Here is a 21,492-nt window from a genome sequence, read left to right on the forward strand (position 1 = left end):
ACTGCTTAGTATGCCACTGTAAAAATGAGGTAATGTGTAAACTCTCTCACATTTTGCTATCAATGCATCTTACTCAGTTGATAGGTGAATTGTGATGATATTGACATTCAGATCCTTTACGTAAGTTATAAATCAACAACTACAACGAAATATAGTCATATACTTTACTTTTGATACTTAGTATGTTATTATTATTATTATTAGTAGGCCTACAAAAAATAACACATACAAAATAAAAACATGGAATAAAAAACAAAACAGATAGCATTTTTCATAACCAAACTGATTTTTTATGCCTTTGTTAAGGTATTTAATTATCTATTTCAGTATTTAGATCTGTGTTTCTGTATTATTTATTCCTAAAAAGCATTTTTTTGTCCTTCATTGGAAAAGTAGAAAGCATTTACTTCCGGTGTTGAACGCGAATCCTCTCGATTTTATTCTGAAAAGCTCCACCCGGAAGTAGTCGCGTCGACGCAAGTGTCGTACATCCTGGTCGTTTGACAACATTCACCGTTTCCTCTTCCAGAAAACAAACATGTAAAATGTATCCTCTCTGACAGGATTGTGTCCGTCTGAGGTTGATTTGTCGCCGTTGCACACCGTACAGTGGTGACACTGAAGTGAACAGAAGAAAAAAAAGAAGGGGCTAATTTGCTAATGGACGTATTATTGCGCGTTTCCCCTGTGCCATCGTTTTGCTATTTAGCTTCGGTGGAAATGAGTGTGGACATGTAGCTAATGTTTTCTGTGAAATATCTTCGTAATTGCGTGTTGTGTGTGCTCCGAGCGTAAACTACAGGGCTTTCTTGTGTCTGCTTCTGTACTTGAGATAAAATTAGCGCAGGGGCATCGGTTGGATCAGTTTGCTAACGAGTCAGGGAGATAAGAGCGACGTTACAATGAGTTTCTTTAGTTTTGGACAAAGTGCAGAAATCGACGTGGTCCTGAATGATGCTGAAACGAGAAAGAAGGCTGAACACAAGACTGAAGATGGAAAGAAAGACAAATACTTTCTTTTCTATGACGGCGAGACAGTCAGTGGGAAGGTGAATGTGACGCTGAAGAACCCAGGGAAGAGGCTCGAGCACCAAGGGATCAAAATTGAATTTGTTGGCCAAATAGGTATGACAGTAAACTCAAACATGTTTACATGTACACTACACTGTGTAGCTGCTGTCGTTAACTTCTCCATCCACAGGTGGAAGGAGTATTTAGTAGAAATACGGTGCCATAACATCAGAACTCCAACCACTAACGTTAGTCAATTAGTAGGAAAAGTAGGCTATTAGCAGCTGTTTTGATAATCAATTAATTGATTTTGACTGATTTTATTCTTGCTGTCAACTTCTGTAAAGTTAATCATTTCTGGTGTCCTTTGTCCTGTGTCAACTCAGGATTTCTGTAATAAACAAAAAGCCCAAGATTGTTTGGACACTTGGCTTCATTTAGAGAAAAAATACCACAACTGTGACCACAGCACCAAAAATTGATATAACACTTCTTATTAGTTTAATTTCCTTTTGCAAACTAAAAGTGTATAAGTTACTGTAATAACAATACACCACTGTGATCATTTTCAAAATTAAATTAAAAATTTGAAACTGTTGCCTAAAGTTGATTAAATTTACCTATTAAGAGTGTGAGGTTCTTAAAAAAGAACTCCTGTTGCAAATAAAAGCATTTCTTCACACAACAGAATGAAAACAAATGTGTCCAAAATGTACTGTATTTAATGAGGAGCAATCTAAAAATGAAAGCAGAACTGACTGTGGCTGCATGTTATACAAATCTGTGTATTCTCAACTTGTCTTATTATGAGGGTTATTGTTGTACAAAAGTTAGTTTCCTGGATTTGCCTTACGTTGCTTTTGTCTGTTACATCCTTTTCCTCCAGAGCTGTATTATGACAGAGGAAACCATCATGAGTTTGTTTCCCTGGTGAAAGATCTTGCGCGACCTGGTGAAATAACTCAGTCACAGACCTTCGACTTTGAGTTCACTCACGTTGAGAAACCTTACGAGTCCTACACAGGCCAGAATGTGAAGCTACGGTGAGTTTGATGATTCACTCCTCTTTATTGGCTGTGAAATGTGTAACAGTGTCACTCGTTAACCTGCCTGGGCTAATACTTTCTTAGCACTCAATGTGGGTCGGAGCTGTTTACAGTTTCTGTTTTGTTCCAATTTCAGATATTTTCTTCGTGCCACAGTGATCAGAAGACTCAACGACATCAGTAAAGAGATGGACATTGTGGTCCACACACTGAGCACTTACCCCGAACTCAACTCCTCCATTAAAATGGAAGTTGGAATTGAGGATTGTCTCCACATCGAATTTGAGTACAACAAATCCAAGTAAGACCTGTAGAGCTGCAGCTAACCATCATTTTCCATTATCAATCAATCTATCAAATTAATTATGAAAGTTGTAAACTGATTCATACACTAATTGCTCCAACACATAAGGCAACATCACTATTTCATCCAATAAACACACAAGTCATAAAGATTATTATTGTGCCTGTTTTTGAACTGGATGTTAATAAGTGCCTTTGAAGACAGAAAATCATTAGATGAACAGATTAAAATGGTTGAAGTTCATTTACAGAAATGAAGTATGGTGTCTAGCAAATTAAACACAACTGCTTCAGTACTAATTAGACACTTGATGAAAAGAGACTCAGACAGCATCAGTCATGAGTTGGACTCTAAATGACAGCAAGCACAGAGCCCAAGGTGTCTTGTTATGTATAACAACCAAAATCCAAAGATGTTCAGTTAAAGGGATAGTTCACCCAAAATTCAAATTTCACTCATTATCTACTCACCCTCATGTCGACTAACGGCTGGAAGAAGTTTCAGAGTCCTCCGTGCCTTCTCTGAGTTACAGCGGGGCTCCGTGCAGCACTGCATGTCCATATGACGGTTGCGAACGGAGCTCACTTTTCTTCGTCCAAAAAGACACGCCAAAAAAACATCCAAATACCTCCATAGTGCTCGTCTGTAATGTCCGCCTTGTATTGAAGCCCCAACATGAGAAATTGTTCTGAAAAAAATTAAATAAGTCTATATTTTAAGATTGTTTGTAGCGGAAGCTCCTCTTCCTGGTCCATCCAAATCTCACGCGGTTTGCGCCGGCGTCAGTTAATCGCCCTGACGCCGGCGCAAATCGCGTGAGATTTGGAATGAAGATACATTTTACATCAGAACAGTTGCAGATTAATAATGTCGATCTGATGAATAAAGCAGCCAGATGTTCAAACGATCTAATCTTGTTCTGAATAAGAAAGAGAGCACTCACTCACTCACTCACTCACTCACTCACTCAGCTATTTATTATTTACCTCACTCTCATTTTGTGCATGTGTTTCGAATCGTTTCTTGACAGGTACCATCTGAAAGATGTGATTGTGGGTAAAATCTATTTCTTGCTGGTGAGAATTAAGATAAAGCACATGGAGATCGACATCATCAAACGTGAGACAACGGGCACAGGTCCCAGTGTATACCACGAAAATGACACTATTGCTAAGTACGAGATCATGGACGGAGCTCCAGTCAGGGGTAAACGGCACTCATTCAAGTTATTTCAAGCATAAAACTTCCTCTTCCATTAAGATGGATGTCATCCAGTATGTAACATTATTTGTCATATTTCAGGAGAATCCATTCCCATCCGGTTATTTCTTGCTGGCTATGATCTGACTCCCACCATGCGAGACATCAACAAAAAGTTCTCTGTGCGCTACTACCTGAACCTGGTGCTGATCGATGAGGAGGAGAGACGCTACTTCAAACAGCAGGTAAGATAATGATGGAAGGAAACAGGCCTCTAATGCTCACGGATCTGTTAACATGGCTCTTATTGATCTGGATATTCCTTATTATTCTGAGTTTACACACATCCACGTGAATATAGTTTCTGGTTTCTTTAACATTGTAAATATAGATACTAATACCGTACATCTCTGCTGGAGGAATCTTGTCTCATTGGTCATGTAAATACCCCTGGATGGGTTGAAAATTGAATTTCTGCTTGAAATACAAACAACCACTGAGAAAAAAAAATAGCCTGGTTCACTTCTATGCTGCACACAAAATGTACAGTAACTGTCACTAATGCTGTTAAGTGGTGTTAAAGCAACACAATGTAGTTTCTCGGCCTTAAAATAGTGTTTCTAAACTCGGTACCGGTCAGAGAGGGTTTTGTGTGTCGCCGGAGCTCTGGAGGGGAGGCTGGTCGCTCGTGTGTGGGTGAGAGGAGCAGGGAGAGCGGGATTGAGCTGGGTACCTGGAGCTCAGTGGAAACAGGACTGCGTTGGCACTGTGTTCCTACCTGAACAGGAAAGTGCAGTTGCAGACCATGCGACCCCGCTCAGGCTGCAGTGGCAGCACGATTCATCCCATTAACTGTTTTTGTACCACTTCAGTGAGTATAGAAACATTATGTTAATGTCAAAAAACCACATAGTGTTGCTTTAATATACATACTTGGAAACCTTTGAAAACACCTTTAGGTTTTTCTTTGTGAAATGTAATTGGCAGAAACGTTCAGAGGTTCACTTGTTTTGCAAACACGAGAATTCTCTGTTGTTCTATCTTCATGAATTAAATGTTTTGATTTGGATGTAAATGGATGAAAATGTAAAGACTTCACCTTGAATACTGCATTGTTAAGAAGTACAATGAGGGAACTTTGTCCAGCATGCTGCTTTGATCAATACAGAAGCAGATGAGTCTGTGCTGTACGTTCAGTGTTGAATGCTGATGTCACTTATTTTGGCTCTGCAGCAACACACATCAATGTGGTCTGATGGTTGGTTTCTGATTACATACTGATTTCATAATGTACAATAAAATAAAGAAATTATTTTTCCACAAAGATTCATAAAAACAAAGTCACTGCACATAGAGAGCAGAGCAGCCAACAATTACCGTATATTTGTTGATTATACTGACAATTATTTCTACAATCTATCAGTTAGTGGTTTGGTGTCAGGAAATTGTGAAATTGTCCATCCCAACATCCTTAAGCCCAACTTGACATCTTCAAATGTTTGCTATCACAGAGGAAATAGGAAATTATTCACATCTGAGAAGCAGACACCAGAGAAATGTGTCATAATTTCCTCAAAAAATTACCAAAAAACAAACATTATTTGGCTCTTTGTTGCGCTAGTAGATAAAGTGTAATTAGGACTTCCAGTTAATCAAAAATGGCAAAAACCTAATCAGTTTTTTCTAATATATTCCTCAGCATTCATTTATTTATTCATTTTTCTTTTTCAATGCACCTAACTTGTATTTGATGGACTATTATTTTTAGAATGAGACCACTGATAAACAAATAAAGGTTACTGACATCACCTTGGTTTTTACATATCAAGACCAATATCATTAACACAAATACAGAGCAGAATTGTCTAAAAACCTCCATGCGCTTTGTTTTCTCCCTCTACAGGAAATCACACTGTGGAGGAAAGGCGACGTGGTGAGGAAGAGCATGTCTCACCAGGCCGCCATCGCCTCCCAGAGGTTCGAGGGCTCGGCCGCCTCGGAGAGCGCACTGGAACAAGCTGCCAAGGAGGAGAGCGGGTAGAGCCGCCTCCCTCCAGGCTCCTCACACAAGACTCATCGGCGTGTGCGTCTGAGTGGTGGAGGCACCTGTCAACTGTACATCTGGTCAAGCAGCTGTTTTATTTGCTTGTAAAGGGAGGAAGAACGGAGACCGACATACAGTAATGCAGTATGTGACCAATGAAACAGTTTGCATGAGGCATTCATAGTGGCTTCAGGCTGCTGGTCTTGACCTTCCTCATTAACACTTTTTTTTTTCTTTATGGGAATCAAACTAATCATGTGTCACAATGTCCACTGTGTAAAATCTTTCATGTGAAAATCTTGGATTTTTAAGCATTTTCCTTGTTACATTCTCACGCTTTTTGGGGGATAAATTGATTTCTAATCTTTTAATTAATGCAACAGAATTGTCATAAATGTTCAACAAAATGTATCTCCTACATTCCACCTTTAATGAATGCATTCCTAACATTGTTAGAGGGTCAAGAAATCTGAGATAACTTTGCACTGCTATATCTTGCTGAACACATTATTCTCTGTGTCTGTGTGTGTTTGCACAAAAAAAATGGTGGAAGTGGAAACTGGAATCTTTTTTTTTTTCCTTTTTGGCCTTTTAAGTATTATCCCACTTTTTTTTTTAAATCTGTAAATAAGACCAGCTAAATCCTGTTCTCCTTTTCCCTGGTCCAGTTTGTGTACACCGATTATACAGTACACAGTGCCACAAAAATGACCTGTCATGTCCATTATGTTTTACCTCAGCATTCCAGTGGTGATAGGAAAGAGTGTTCAAGTGTTTGTATTAAGGTCTGATAGTATGAAGTCTTCTGTATCCTCTTTCTTAGAGACTTGAAAGTTGTGCCTAAGTGTATCAAGCAAACAAAATCCTCCTGCCTCTAACATAATTTTAGTCTTTTAACCAGAGAAAAGTTACAGTAGAACTATCTATCTTTTGCAAAATGCTAATCACTTACTCCTTGTCCCCAAAAGTCAAATAAATTGATGCCAAATGGAAAAACCTCAGACTGTGTATTGGTTGTGGAAATGGATGATTTGATGTGATCCATCTGAGTTGACCAGAAAACTTAAAATTAAGCCACATATCAAAGTGATTACAACTCACTAACGCTGTAGTGTACACTCATTAGTTGTGTTGTCACTGGAGCCACACAGCACGTCTTCTGAACTTTCATTTTCTATTCAAGAGGCCAAGTGGTTGATCCCTGAATTGCTCACACACCACTTATAGAACCGCAAATCCACATTGACATAATTAACTGAGAAATTAACATCCAGCTTTTTTTATTTATTTTTTTTAAATTTAAGCAAATCATCTCAGTAGCTTTTTTTACAAGATAAAATGGCAAAGTTAAGTATTACATTATTTGATTTTAGATTAGGAATATGTGATTTTCAGTTCATATCTAGAAATGGAAATGAAAAGATGCAGTCTGTCCGCCTGAAAACTGCCCCAAAAAGCAGCCGTTTAAAACAAGGAAACCAAACACTTTATTCACACAACTTAACCTTAATACCACTATGGTTTCAAGGAAAACATGTTATTACCACCAAAGCATAATTACATGGTCACAAAACAGTAGACCACCAGTTCTTTCTTCCTGTCATGCCACTAATAATAATATCCTCAGCTCTGGTTTAGGTGATCAGTCTGTATCTGTATAAACACAGTCAGCAATGGAAACAGGGTGGGGAAAGATTCAGTCGTGATCCTTGTTTTCCACAACGACTAAAGAATGAGGCTGTTTCAAATGACATTATCACATGATTTCCCTCCCTTCAACATATATAATACATCCAGACACAGAGCTGAAAAAATGTAAGAGCAGAGCTAATGGTAGAAAATTACAGACAAGATATGAGTTGAACAACAGCAATAAACCAGGCCTAAAGCTATTGTGAGGGGCAAAGAGCAACATTAATCAACATCACGTACTGCTGCTGTGTTGTATCCAAACTACAACCATATTATAGTGTTACAGTAACGCTTTACCCACCTTTAATAGATACTTTATATCTCTATGCAGGAATATTTGTTATCTAATGCACAGTTTTTCAGCAATTATACATTTACCAGCAGAGATATAAAGTAACAAATAAACAAATACATATTCTATCTACATTTTACTCCTGTAACTTGGATCCCTCATCTGAGGGAGATGAGAAATGCATGGGAGTCATCATTTGACAAAAAACATATTTAATCATCTTTATAAACAAGAAAAAAGCACTACAATACATTATATTGGTTACACTTTACATAAACACTGGTGTACTATAGATGACAGTTAACTGATTTCACATGTTCACAGTGGCTCTTTGTCCTCCAAACTCAAGACAAAGTCAAACTCATCTGCAGAGACAAACAGATTGAGTCAGAACGAGTCTGTGATTGTGTAATTAAATAAAACAATAAAATAGAATTGCAGTGTGTCCTCCTTTACATACCGGCGGTGAGGGGCTGCACAGAAAGCCTGGCCCGCGTAAAAAGGGCCATATCCTTCAGGGCCCCCCCCTTGGCCCGGTGCTGCAGGTGATACTTCTTAAGCTCGGACAGAGGAAGAAAACGCTTCAACATTCTTTGATACTGGACGTCCACCTGAGGAAAAAAGCGACAAGTTTAACCCTCATGCTCGTTTCCTACCCGTACATGATGATCATATTCATGTGATTCCATTAGCTGTAGTTTTTTTTTCTTTGTTTGTTTTTACCATGCTCCACTTTGGGTTGTCTGGTTTGCTGCTTGCATCATAATGGACATCTTTCTTGTCAAACTGAGTGTGGTCCACATAAGATTCCTTCACAATCTGGAAAAGGAAATACAGTTGAATATTGTGCTTAATTTGTAGTTTTGTTATAATCATTAAAATATTGGCAGTGGTTCAGTAGGGAGAGACGAACTTTCATGACTCCTGCTATCCCCGGTTCCTTGCAGTTGCTGTGGTAAAAGAAAGCCGTCTGTCCTTCTTTCATCTGCCTCATAAAATTGCGTGCCTGCAAATGATAGATAATTTTGAGGGACATTCCCACACAAGAAAGAAAGGTTACGTACAATTAAGTTAGTTAAGTACAATTGCTCTTTTCTTGAGAAAAAGGATATACTCAAAGCTGGGGAGAGTACAATGACAGAAAACCTTTTCAGACTGGGTTTGTCTTAGTCCCTTATTTCAAGCAAACATCTTTTCATTACACCAGTCAGTGTTTCTGTGGCTCTACCTGATAATTGCGGACCCCATCCCAGCAGCCAGTCTGATTAGGCAAAGCCTTCAGTTCCTCGATCCCAAACTGCAGAATGAACCAGAGGCATCAGAAGTGTGCGTTTACAACAAAACAACAAACAACAACAGACTGTGTGCAGATGAAGCCGTCACTGTTATGTACCTTAACGTCGATCCCGTTCTCGAAGCGGCTCTCGGGCTCAGACTTCATCAGCCAGTAACAGTGCTGTGGTGACTCGGAGCTCTCCTTGTTTCCTCCAGACTCAGCAGAAGCTCCAGCTTCCTTCTTACCACCAGCACTTGTTTTTGCAGGAGATGCTGTTTCTCCTTCATCACCCTTTTCTGTGTTGTTGTGCCAACAATGGTCACTCATTAGAAAATTACTTACATCTAAAGGACAATACAATTGACTGATTTCTTATACTTACCTGAACTTGCTCTTTTCCTTTTCACCGCTCTGGTCTTTTTCTTTGGAGGCATATTTCACTGTCTATACAGAGATGTTATTGTGTTTTAATTGAGCTCCACAGATTCCTGAAGTGAGGTAACCTAACACAGATTAATTCAAACAATTGACAAATTATTTGACTGATAATGTTTAATATTGTTTACATCAGAACAAAAACAGAGTTTAACAAACTAATCAGCATCTATCTACACACAAATACACATACTGTATATAAAACAATAATATAAAAAGCATTCACATTTTTCATGGTCAACATAATGGGTAGATACTCAGTGTAGTAATTCTGAGGAGGTTTTGTAATGAGCTCAGCACTGAGCATCACTTGCAGGTTGCCATGCTGGTGATACTCAGTACTGTCATAACCAGTCTGTCCAACCTAAAACTGGACACATGAGTTGCATGTTGAAGGAGAGGATATTCTCAATTTCATCTTGTTATGTATGACAATGTTTAGTTGTGGCTTAATTGTATTAAGAGTAGGAGTGCAGTACACATTCAAATTATCTTTACAGTGATACCTGTGAATCATTCTGAAATGATAGGCAAAAGCACAAAGAATACAGGTGGATATGCACATAGTCTCTATTGGGGGAGTTTTTTGTTGTTTTTGAGTGGGGCTTTTTCTGACATAATATATAACTGGTGACTACTAGTGGGACAGTTGTGCTGCACAAGCAGAGACAGCTGGACCCCGTGTGTCTATCAGGCCACAGCAGCTCAGCCTGCTCAGATACAGTGCAGAGATAAAGGGGGAGGCAGGGTCAGCTCCGTCCACCTGCGGTCAGCTCTTGAACGCATCACCTGACATGGCAGATATTCTTGGTCTGTAACAGCTCCACGCAACCGACATGACGATGGCATGATGATGTTTACATGACGTAAACTAACCTCATGGCGATACACGTGGTAAAGTATCTGTAGATAACCTGTGCCTGTGCAAACACTGACAAAACGTACCTTTAGCTGAGTGAGGCTTCAGGTGACTTGTCAGCCATCAAAACCCGCCGAATTAAAAACGTACACGTGATACTGATGTGCGCTTGATTTTTTTCACCAGTAACTTCCGTTGGTGACGCTGTTGTCAGTTTCACGGGCGGTGAGTGTCTCCGCCTTTTAAAAATATTTTTTTTAACATGGTTTAAAGGTTTTACGAGTTTGAACCGGCATTTTAAACAGTGTCAACGCCTTAGCTAGTATCTTTGACAACCACTTACAGTAATAACGAATAAAAAAAGGCGCCCAGTGTAGTCACCTACAGTAAATTTCACCTAAAACTTTCCCGTTGACCCACACAGCGCTAGTCCTCTCTGATGGTAAAACTACATTTCCCAGCAGCAGCAGCGGCTCTGTGACATAACATTGTGGAGGTAAACATGGCGGCGCTCGGATCTCTAGCCAGAGTAGTGAGACTGGGCTCCAGCATCTGCAGGAACCAGCGTTTCCTCCTCAACACCAGCTCACAGAGACGAGGGGTCGCCTCCTGCATCGACCGTAAGTCCCGGGAAATACGACTGTTAATTAGTTTACATGACAACAGCTGCTGTGTGTTGTTATGAGGTAAAACCTGAACGGCACCGGGTCAACATCACGAACAAATGTAACGTTTTATGACTTTGTTTTCCCCTTTGCAGGTTGTTTTACACTAGGCTACTTTTAAACTAAAACCAAAAATAAGGCGCAAGTGAAAAAAAGAACAAGTGAAGCTACACGTTAATTTATTAAATATTAAATGAACCCAGCTGCCATTGGTTAGTTTTGGTCCTCCAAGTCCTCCAGTCATGAGGCAGAGGGAGCTATACACCCCTCCTTAACACCGCCCCTCTCCTCAGGCTGACACACTGTATGACTGAAGGACTCTTACCAAACCTGAGTTTCATCCTTTATTACTCATGTGTTTTTCCTCTCTGAGTCTGAAGGCCTTTTACTACATGCAGTACAGGCCAAAAGTTTGGACACACCTTCTCATTCAATGTGTTTACTTTATTCTCACTGAAGGCACCAAAACTATGAATGAACACATGTGGAATTAACAAAAAAGTGTGAAATAACTGAAAACACGTCTTTTCTTCTTTGTCTTCTCTTTCTTCTTTTCTTCTTCCTCCTCCTCCTCTATCTCTGCCCCCACCAATTCTAGTTTCTTCAAAGTAGCCACCCTTTGCTCTGATTACTGCTTTGCACACTCTTGGCATTCTCTTGATGAGCTTCAAGAGGTGAACCTGACCTGAAAATGGTTTTCACTTCACAGGTGTGCCTTGTCAGGGTTCATTAGTGGAATTTCAGTGAGAATCTACAATGTAAATAGTCGTGAAAATAAAGGAAATGCATTGAGTGTGTCCAAACTTTTGGCCTGTACTGTACTTTACTAGTAAAGTCAACATAGACAGCTCAGTATCACACATTTACCTCAAGTGGCTTTATCCTTCATCCCTTTATCCATAGACCCTGATTAGTATAAGAGCAGAACATTTTTTCTCTTTTTTTTCTCTTCCTCTTCTACCCCTTTAACAGAAAAAAGTAAAGAAATGTAAGCAACAGAAGAGAGGTACCTCTTCCAGGGCGTTGTACAGACTGGACCAGCATAGCAAGTTAGAGTGTACAATTAGGAAGGTAGAAATAGAGTATAGGCTATTTATGTTCATCCATCCATCCATCTACCTGTGCAGGGTCACAGGGGCTGGAGCCAATCCCTGCTGACTAGGGTGAGAGCAGGGTAAAAAACAGGAGAGAGAGACGGAGAGGTCCCAGGATGGCTGATGGTGGAGAGGTCAGGTACTGTAGAAGGAAAGTGGGGGGAGAAAGGCACATCTATGGTTTAGATGCAGGGCCGGCCGCTGGCATAAGACTCTATGCGGTTGTTTCGGGCCACAGCCGTTAGTGGGGGGCCACATGATCAGAAAGGTACCGGGGTTCATTCAAATCATTTAAACATCCTGAGTTCTGCATGTGCACGCTATGAGCTTTATATGTAATTTGAAGTCAATATTCAGCTTCTTTTATCTCTCTTTTATCTATCTTTGAGACATTTGGTGAAAATAGAATGGCAGAATGACAACATTTATGCTCAAAAAGCAATTTTACAAAATTTCATTTTAGACTTGTTTTCTACACTTATCTATTACTGTATTCATATCCTATTTCAAGCACCAAAACAGTTCATTCTCATGACTGAAGGAGTGTTTTCACAAGGGATTTGAAATTTTTCAAAAAGCAGACCTCAAATTTCCAGCATTTGGCCTAAATTATTTCTTTATACAGTGTTCTAGGACAAATTGGCCTCAGTGTGCTTACAGCGGAGGTTCTAATATTTAGACATAAAACACTTGAGTATTGTTACATCTGCAAGTATCTTAAAAAGATAAATTTAAGAAAATATGTAAAAGTCGAGAAAATGGCCTCAAACCTCAGAGGGGATAAACACGTCTGTATTCAGTTTTAACCAGTGATTTGGTGTTTGCGCTTAGAGTGCAGGGCCACAAACAAAAATCTTGTTTAGGGGCCACCAAAATCCTAGGGCCGGCCCTGTTTACGTAGATGCTCATGTGTTTGAGGGACAACAAATAAACAAACAGATGCAGTGGTTTTAGTAAAGTAATGTGATTGGCAGGTGTTTACTATATTGTAAGAGCCAGGGTACTGTCAGGTTGAAAAAACAGGAAAACTGACATGTGTGTTTGTTTATTCAAAGAGAGGACAAACAACGACATTCCGGTTAAGCATTCATTAAATTGGATCATCAAATGAATCAGATACAAAAAACTCTCCTGTTCAAGAAATCGCAGTCTGCAAGTTATCTGCAATCACCATCCCAAGAGAGCAAGCAAGAATTCTCTGTCATCTGCTCAAGACAAAGGCGTTACATAAATTTTTAATACTAAGCACTTTGTGTGTATAATTAACTCTTATTGGTCAGAAACAGGTGGGGAGTGGCTGTGGTTTAGACTTAGCCCTCCCTTCGTTGGTGCCCTCTGGCTGGCACAGGTTGGTCCCATCTTCCCAGCACACGAACCTCTGGACCTGAAACACAACAAAACCCTCCCTACACTGACATAAATTTTCCATCCCAGGTTTCTGAGGGGTCAGGGCAGATAATACAGATCATAAAACTCTTCCTCACAATGCTTCATTCAGCAGGGCTCACAGGCCTCTCATCCTCTCCTCCCTTCGGCCTCGGAGATGTTTTGCTTTCACTGTGGCTCTGTGTGCTCTCAACTTTTTCCCTCTGAATGCACAAACAGGTTACTGGTATTCATTGCATTATGAATTAAGCTCAACACAAATCCATATGGTTTGCTTACAAGTTTCAGTTGTCTTTAAACTCAGTGGGTTAGTCAAAAATGTAAGACTCAATAGGTTAGTTAAAACATGAGACCAAACTTTACTACTCTTCTGTCTCCATGTGTTAACCCTTCGTACCACGGGGCTAATGCTTGACTCCCTCACATTCTTGTCTTTGACAGCTTCTCATGGACTCACAGATGAACAGAGGGAGTTCCAGAAAGTGGCCTTTGACTTCGCAGCCAATGAAATGGCCCCACACATGGCAGAGTGGGACCAAAAGGTATTTTGCAGCAAATTACTTTACTTAAAGAAAAGAAAAAGAAAATAACAACAGACCTGGGGCTAATGACTATCGAAGTATCACTTATCAACATCTATTTCATGAATCCAGTATTGCTTGGGCTGTAATAACTGAAATAATCTAAACCTCTCCAGGAAATCTTTCCAGTAGAGACAATGCGGAAAGCAGCACAGCTGGGGTTCGGAGGGATCTATGTTCAGCCAGATGTTGGAGGATCGGGTCTTTCTCGGCTGGACACGTCGGTCATCTTTGAGGCTTTATCCACAGGATGTGTCAGCACCACAGCCTACATCAGTATCCACAAGTATGAACCCTTCACACAGCAACATCAACATGTACCTGTAATTGCTGTAGAATCTGGAGGAAAGCTTGATAGTGTATTTACTTATAAGTCAGGAGATCGACCTTCTTGGATAAAAACTGTCTTGAAGCTGGTTGTGAAGTCCAGGTCTTGTCTTTTTTTTTTGCAGCATGTGTGCATGGATGATCGACACTTTTGGCAATAATGAGCAGAGGGAGAAGTTCTGTCCTGATCTGTGTGCGATGGAAAAGTTTGCTTCCTATTGTCTCACTGAACCAGGTCAATTTAATACAAACAAATCCACTCCAAAAAAACAAATCTCACCAAAAATCATATTTTGTCATTGTACTGATATTCACATGTGGTTCTCTGATGTTTAACTTCAGGCAGCGGCAGTGATGCTGCGTCACTTCTGACCTCTGCACAGAGGAAAGGTGACCACTACATCTTGAACGGCTCTAAGGTACCGGTCCAATCTTCAGAGGCTTGATGCCTGTTTGACCATAAACTGTTGCTTCAGAGTTAAAGGGATAGTAGCATTTTTTTAAAGTGGGGTTGTATGATCTACAAATAGCCCCTAAGTACTCTAATTGCAGTAGAAGACTCTCTGCACTCCTCCCGTTAGCAACGCCAGCCCATAGCCCTGCCCAGAGATTTACAACATACAGTGTTGTGAACAGACCCAAAGAAACAGCCTATTTTCACGGCCTAAAAGAGGTTTTACCTGAAAAAAAAATACACAGTTCCCTTGTTCGCTATAATATAATTTTTTCCAGCCCTTCATAGTGCAGGAAAAACACAGTTTTTATTTGGACCTAACCAACTCATGTATCCCTCAGCCCAGGGTTAGCACCCGCTGATCAGCAGTTGGTTAGGTCCAAATAAAACCTGCGTTTTTCCTGCACTTTGAGGGGCTGGAAAAAATTATATTATAGCGAACAATGGAACTGTGTATTTTTTTTTTCAGGTAAAACCTTTTTTCGGCCGTGAATAGGCCGTTTCTTTGGGTCTGTTCACAACACTGTATGTTGTAAATCTCTGGGCAGGGCTATGGGCTGGCGTTGCTAACGGGAGGACTGCAGAGAGTCTTCTACTGCAATTAAAGTACTTAAGGCTATTTGTAGATCATGCAACCCCACTTTAAAAAAAAATGCTACTATCCCTTTAAAACACTGAGCAGTAAACATATCTCGTCTCTCGATTATGACTTTCCAGGCCTTCATCAGTGGAGGAGGAGACACCGACGTCTATGTTGTGATGTGCAGAACAGGAGGGAAAGGGCCAAAGGGTATTTCATGTCTGGTGGTGGAGAAGGGGACTCCAGGCCTCAGCTTTGGCAAGAAAGAAAAGAAGGTAAGAGTTTGCCAGGTGTCGAGAAAAAAAACATTCCTTTTATACGCTGTTGTATTTTGCTCTTGGCAGTTTTAACAGGTAACCACTAGATGGCAGAATTAAGTCACGGTCACTCAGTTGTTATACAATCTGTTCTTCAGGTGGGCTGGAACTCTCAGCCGACCAGGGCGGTGATACTTGAGGACTGTGAGGTGCCAGTGAGTAACCTGCTCGGTGAGGAGGGACAAGGCTTCAGCATCGCCATGAGAGGCCTGAACGGAGGCAGGATTAATATCGGTGAGGAGGAAAACACACTGTCCAAGTAGTCGCCCCTCTGTTAAAACAGCACTCTACCAAACCCAAAGTAGGTCAATTATCCCCATAGCTTTAGAGCTCATTTAAATAACAACATCTAAATATAGATTTTACACTCGTATAAGTGACTGAACTCAATTATTTTGTCGAAAATGCCTCAGCAACAGATTCGTGTATAAAACATGTGCTTATTCTTAAAATAAACTAAGGGTTGGAGGTGATGAAAACATGCTGAATGGTTTCGGGAGCTGACATTCAAGTATTCCTATGGCTGTGCATGGTTTTTAAAGAGCAAAAAAAAATATCCCCACCTTTTTGAGAAAAAGACTGAATTGAATCTCAGTTTTCCTCAGTTTAGTTCAACCAGAAGGCTACAGAAGATGATGGAAAGCTGTAGATATATGGTGGTGCAGTGTAAATATGTATTGGTGCTACTGTTAGCCTCCACTGGTGCCCTACTCGTTTTTCTGTAACCTTCACTTGTAGTCAAAGTGTTCAGGAAAAAATTGCATCTGTCTCTATTTGCTTTGCTTTACACATGTCAAGCACAAGCATATATATGTATGAATCCTCCGCCAACAGCTTCCTGTTCTCTTGGGGCGGCGCACGCCTGTGTCCAGCTGGCGAGGGAACACCTGTTGGTACGCAAACAGTTCGGAGAGACACTTTCTAACAACCAAGTAAGTAGTTCATACAGTCAAAGTCTATTCACACAGCTGGAGAAAACTAAAGTACAAAGCCACCGGTCCTGTTGGTGATTGTAAACAAATGTGTCATCTCTCCTCCTGGCTTTGTGTTATTTGTAGTTTCTTCAGTTCAAACTGGCAGAAATGGCCACCAAGTTGGTTGCGTCTCGCCTTCTGGTGCGCGAAGCTGCGACGGCGCTGCAGGAAGGCCGCCCTGACGCCGTGTCTCTGTGCTCCATGGCCAAGCTCTTTGTAACAGATGAGTGCTTCAATGTGAGTGTTACTGAGTGGTAGACGAAGCATTAAGACACTGAGGAACTTTAAAAATCTGTATTACATTTATCCATGCTCCCTGAACAGATCTGCAACCAGGCCCTGCAGATGCACGGTGGGTACGGTTACCTCAAAGACTACGCAGTGCAGCAGTTTGTCCGTGACATCAGAGTACATCAGATACTAGAGGGTGAGTTTTATCACAACCAGCATCTGTTTTCATTTTGATTTCCAGAGCTGATTTTGCAATGATAACAGTTTGTGTGACTCTCTTTTTCTTCTGTTTCCCCTAAAGGAACAAATGAGGTGATGAGGATGATTATTTCCAGAAGTCTACTGACAGAGTCGTGATAAAACTCCTCTGGACCTTTTTTGAGTGACTTCAGTAGTGACCATATTATTATGGTCTTCATCTCTGGTTTGTTACTGTGTGACTGTGATTCCTGATTTGCCCTCTGCACCGTAGTTTTTTCCAAAGGTGGAAAAAGTCACAGGAGAATTTGGGATAAAAACCAAACATAGGATTTTCTATTATAATTAGTTTGTTTCATTTTTAGCTGCACTGGTGGCTGGGCTGCAGGGACAGTGACAATGTTGACTCATGAGGCTGAGATCTGGTCCAGAGTGAAATATCTCATTTAAAAAAATGAATAGATTCATGGCTCATCCAGGATGAATAAAAATGACCTCTCCTTCAGCGCCACCTGCAGGTCAAAATATCCACATGTCCAACACTAATACAGAAATGGCAACTGAATATCCAGCTGTACTTTAATATCATGTGAAAATGCTAAACATTAGCATTTTACATTAGCGTGCTGAAATTGTCAACAGTTGAAGGTGGAGCTGTTTGTACAGTAGACAAAGCATATTTTATTTCAGTACAGAACGCGACTGATGAACGTTGACAAATGTGACAATGTGAAGCAGGGTCTGAGATGTTACATGGGGGAAAAAAGTTTCAGTAGCGCATCATAACATTTACTGACCACCAGAATCCAGCTGTGGTAAAACTCATGTGACGTTTCCTTTTGTTTTCTCTGTCTGGAAAAAAAATTCTGTTAAGCTGCTGGTACGTACTAATATAGAGGTTTAGTCTGCTCTTTACAACAGTTTGTGAAAATAAGTATGAAACAATATACTCCAGTAGTAGAACATGATCTAACACCATCTGAAGTGCCAATACAATTATATGGTTGTTAAAATTCACATATACTGTAAATCACATGCAGTTTCAGTATCTCTCTCCCAAAAGTGGCTTTTTATTTATGTTCACAGTTACTGTGCTGTTACTGTATTTTACCCCACTGTGCATTGTGTTCCAGAGAAACCGGCTGCGTTTCCTACCACAGACGGCATCATATGGGTTTTGTGTATTAACATGTCACTTTTTTTTTTTCTTTTGCAATTTGCTAGTCACACTCCAAATAAAATTATTTCAACTTTCAAGAAAGGAATCAGCCTTTTCATCCCCTACCTGAATGTTCCGTCATTTCATATGAGCTGTGTTATGACTGAGTTTATAAATGAAGTGATTTGAATTGAGTTACACTAAAGCCAAACGCCTCCAGAACATTTATTGAAAAAAACTGTCAACAATCAGAACCTCAGTAAAAGTGATACAGGTAGCCTGTATACATCAATAACTCACTGCCACATTATTTCCAGAGTTCAAGATAATTACAAGAAAACAAAGGTATGGAGACATTATTGTAGCAACACGATTTCCAAAAGGTGAGTAGGGAGTTGTGTAACTATCTCAAACCGTGTGTTTTCAGATTTTGTTAACGTATTTGTAAAAAAATAAGTCAGAATCTGTATTCAGATCTGCAAATGTATTAAGCAGAGTAAATGCTTTTTTTTTTTTTTTACTTTAAACACTGGCAGTAAAACTATGACAGACTTTGAATAAGTGTTTGCCACCTGATCACAGCATCTCAAAGATTTAGGTTTTCCTGCAGAAAAACATCCTGTATGAAGCTTCAGTATGATGGATTTTTTTAGTTTTAGGATTTTTTTTGTCCCTAAAATGAAACAAAACATTTTTTTTCTGAACTGTGCTCAACTACATTGTTTTACACTGTGAATTGTGCCAAAAAGATTACAAAACAATGAGGTTAGATCCTTAACACTGTTCTGGGTCTCCTCTCTCATCCTATCCTTTCTTTGCCTGCTCAGCTCTCATCTCATGCACAAGGAGATGAGGAAAAGCATCATGATTTCTAACAATCACTGGCATTGATTCTCGGTTCTGAGTTCAGCCTCATGTACTTGAATGAAGATTGGAAGATTAAACAGAAAACAGTGACTGATACTGTGGTTAATTACACATTCAAACTTTGGCAGAAACAAACTGGAGGAAAAAATTCATTCATCTAAATGTGAGGTGACTGGAGTTTCTCTTTGTTACAGAATTAGAAAGAAAAAGGAAACGTTTCCCATATGTTGCTTTGAAAAGAAAATTAACAACTGTTGTTCCACTGATTTCTTTGGTGTCATCGGCTGTTCAGTACAAGGACCTTCTGTTAGCTATGACTCACACAGCTTCTCATTAACAAAATGATCTGGTGTGTACTTATATAATACAGTACATCATGTAGAGAAGACCATATGTTATGCCATTTAACCCATTAAGGCCCAAGGGTGCCCTCTTTAGATAATGACAGAAGTATGAAACAGAGCTTAAACCTTTGTCTTCGATTGCAAGTCATTGCCTGTGGAAGCTGAACATGGCTGGATAAACAAGCACAGTTTCTAGTTTCTTTCAATTTCTTTTAATGTTTATTGTTTTGTTTTGTTATGCTGATGATCATGACAGTAAAGGCAATGATTTGCAATAAAAGTCACCTATATACAGTCACTGAACATGAGACTTCAAGATGCCAGTTCAAAAACCAATGTATGACATCAGGTCTGGTTGCCAGGTTGGATCCTCTTGCACATTTGCAGATCTGCCACAACAGACATTTGGCTTAAGTCACGTATAAAACAACAATTTGAAAGGTCTGCACGAGTATCTGATGATTTGTCTGCACTTCCAGGTCTTGGAGAAAAAATACTTGTTATTAACACCTATATACACATTTACACATTTGTCTACACATGAGCAAATCTCAGTACACTGGCAAATCTGAATAAAAATTTTAATATTTACAGATTTACACAACTCTCTACTAACACTTGTAAGTAGTTTTGCTACAATAGTAGTTCCACACAAATGAGCATCAGCAGGAAGACTGGTCAAATATTCTTAACCATGTGTCTCAACTAATGGCATCGAACGTTTACAGCAATTACATCAAGTTATAACCAAGCAAGAGTTTTTCAACTTCAACAATGTTATACTCACTATTTTGGTTACATTCCATCTACCATAACAGGCAAAAAACAAAAAGTCGTACAGTATGTTCTTTCAGTAGACATCAGTGTCAAGAAATCATATCGATATGGTTACAGTAGGTTAAATAAACAACCCTCCAGTGAACACGAGCAGATGTGGGTCTAAGAATGCGAGATTGAAGAGATTCTCCAGAGAACAATTTGTAATACCTGAATTGTGGCTTTGCTGGGTTTTTGCTTCGAACTAGTGCAGTTAGCCTGAGAAAAGGAACTGAAAGTGATCATCAAACGGTCAGGTACAATGAAATAAAAATGAAATTGTAAAAAATAAGTCATATTTAGTCTTTTCATACCTTATAGAAATATAGCCAAAACCTTATATTTTTGCAAGAACTCCAAAACTCAAGCATTCCTTGTGGTTTACAATATCCTGATAGATTTTTATCAAATTAACACAAGTCTCTTGAAATAATTGGCAATTGAACACTATGGGAGACCTTTGTGAGGATCTCTTAGTGTGTCCAAAGTGAGCCAGAACACAGCGTACGAAAACAAACTGAAATGAACAACAATGCACTCACTTGTATGAACCAACTGAAGGGAGAGTTTGTGCAAATGCTGCACAAACCACCTGTGAGACATTTCTGTCTCTCACAACCTTTCAGGTCTTCGTGGAGAAAGTGCTTTCCATTTCAAGGCATACTTTCTCTCCGTCCATCCACCCCGTCCCCGCCTTTTATTCCCCACCAGAGACGCTTCTGCCGGCTACACCAGTGAGCCGGCTTGGCTTTGAGCAGGCACCATGACAGCGACGGCTCCCATGCGTGTCAGAGTGGAGGAGCTGATTTGCGGGGACACAGTGAGTGGCGGTGGCACCTGAGGCTGCGCCCCCTCAGTCCTTTTGGGGATGCCGACCACAGGGCTCCTGAGGACCTGCGGAGGGGCCCCGTTCGCGTTGGGAGGCCGCTTGTGTTTGCGTGAAGGCGTGCCTCCGTTGTTGTAGCCAGGAAGTCCCTGTAAGGTGCTGGCCTCTCCTGGACGCAGCTGGTAGGCGTTAATCACAGAGCCCGTGTCTGACGCCGAGGTGGGGGAGTACGGGTAGAGGAAGTTGGGCTGATGAGGGTCTCGTGGTCGAGGACTGGTGGCTATGGAGGACAGCGTGCCGTTCTTGGACACGATGTCGGAGCCTGTGTTGCTCTTTGCCCATGACACTCGCTTCGGTGCCTGAGCGTCCTCCCTGTGGCGGAGAGGAGAGAGGGGAGAGTGAGCGGGGAGGCAGAGAAAGCACAAACTCATCATTTATTCAAGTGACTGAAATGAAAAATGACACAAAAAGGAGCTCGATGAAATCTTTTCTTGTGTCCATGAGGTAAAAACAC

At 40.3% G+C, this 21,492-nt stretch overlaps 4 protein-coding genes across 5 annotated transcripts in view; 2 read left to right on the forward strand and 2 right to left on the reverse strand.

Moving 5' to 3' along the window:
• Window positions 1-472: 472 nt before the first annotated feature.
• On the forward strand, window positions 473-6,601 carry LOC146976420 (vacuolar protein sorting-associated protein 26B-like). Its single transcript, XM_085796214.1, has 6 exons — window positions 473-1,125; window positions 1,898-2,054; window positions 2,194-2,358; window positions 3,392-3,567; window positions 3,664-3,806; window positions 5,465-6,601. Exons 1-6 carry the CDS (start codon window positions 903-905, stop codon window positions 5,600-5,602), a joined length of 1,002 nt encoding a protein of 333 aa, XP_085652340.1. The 5' UTR covers window positions 473-902; the 3' UTR covers window positions 5,603-6,601.
• A 1,190-nt stretch (window positions 6,602-7,791) lies between these two features.
• Window positions 7,792-10,311, reverse strand: thyn1 (thymocyte nuclear protein 1). Of its 2 annotated transcripts, XM_085796216.1 has the most exons (8): window positions 10,246-10,311; window positions 9,248-9,309; window positions 8,983-9,161; window positions 8,818-8,886; window positions 8,503-8,595; window positions 8,313-8,408; window positions 8,050-8,200; window positions 7,792-7,954 (listed from the first exon to the last, which is right to left on the reverse strand). In XM_085796216.1, exons 2-8 carry the CDS (start codon window positions 9,297-9,299, stop codon window positions 7,908-7,910), a joined length of 687 nt encoding a protein of 228 aa, XP_085652342.1. In that variant the 5' UTR covers window positions 9,300-9,309; window positions 10,246-10,311; the 3' UTR covers window positions 7,792-7,907. The 2 variants fall into 2 exon arrangements, with proteins under 2 accessions (XP_085652342.1, XP_085652343.1); XM_085796217.1 differs by lacking the exon at window positions 10,246-10,311 and having other exon boundaries at window positions 9,248-9,324.
• A 319-nt stretch (window positions 10,312-10,630) lies between these two features.
• acad8 (acyl-CoA dehydrogenase family, member 8) lies at window positions 10,631-18,228 on the forward strand. Its single transcript, XM_085796215.1, has 11 exons — window positions 10,631-10,779; window positions 13,746-13,846; window positions 14,002-14,171; window positions 14,338-14,447; window positions 14,555-14,631; window positions 15,384-15,521; window positions 15,662-15,797; window positions 16,398-16,495; window positions 16,622-16,774; window positions 16,862-16,964; window positions 17,070-18,228. Exons 1-11 carry the CDS (start codon window positions 10,662-10,664, stop codon window positions 17,123-17,125), a joined length of 1,260 nt encoding a protein of 419 aa, XP_085652341.1. The 5' UTR covers window positions 10,631-10,661; the 3' UTR covers window positions 17,126-18,228.
• Window positions 18,229-19,903: 1,675 nt separating this feature from the next.
• The window catches only part of esamb (endothelial cell adhesion molecule b), a 45,431-nt gene continuing 43,842 nt past the window's right edge, over window positions 19,904-21,492 (reverse strand). The window contains exon 7 of the mRNA XM_085796218.1: window positions 19,904-21,350. Within this exon, the coding sequence (XP_085652344.1) occupies window positions 20,879-21,350 (472 nt within the window). The 3' untranslated portion in view covers window positions 19,904-20,878. The remainder of the gene's footprint in view (window positions 21,351-21,492) is intronic.

This window comes from Trachurus japonicus, chromosome 13, assembly GCF_045865225.1.
Source record: "Trachurus japonicus isolate A0001 chromosome 13, Traja_1.0".
In the NCBI taxonomy this organism is placed as follows: domain Eukaryota; kingdom Metazoa; phylum Chordata; class Actinopteri; order Carangiformes; family Carangidae; genus Trachurus; species Trachurus japonicus.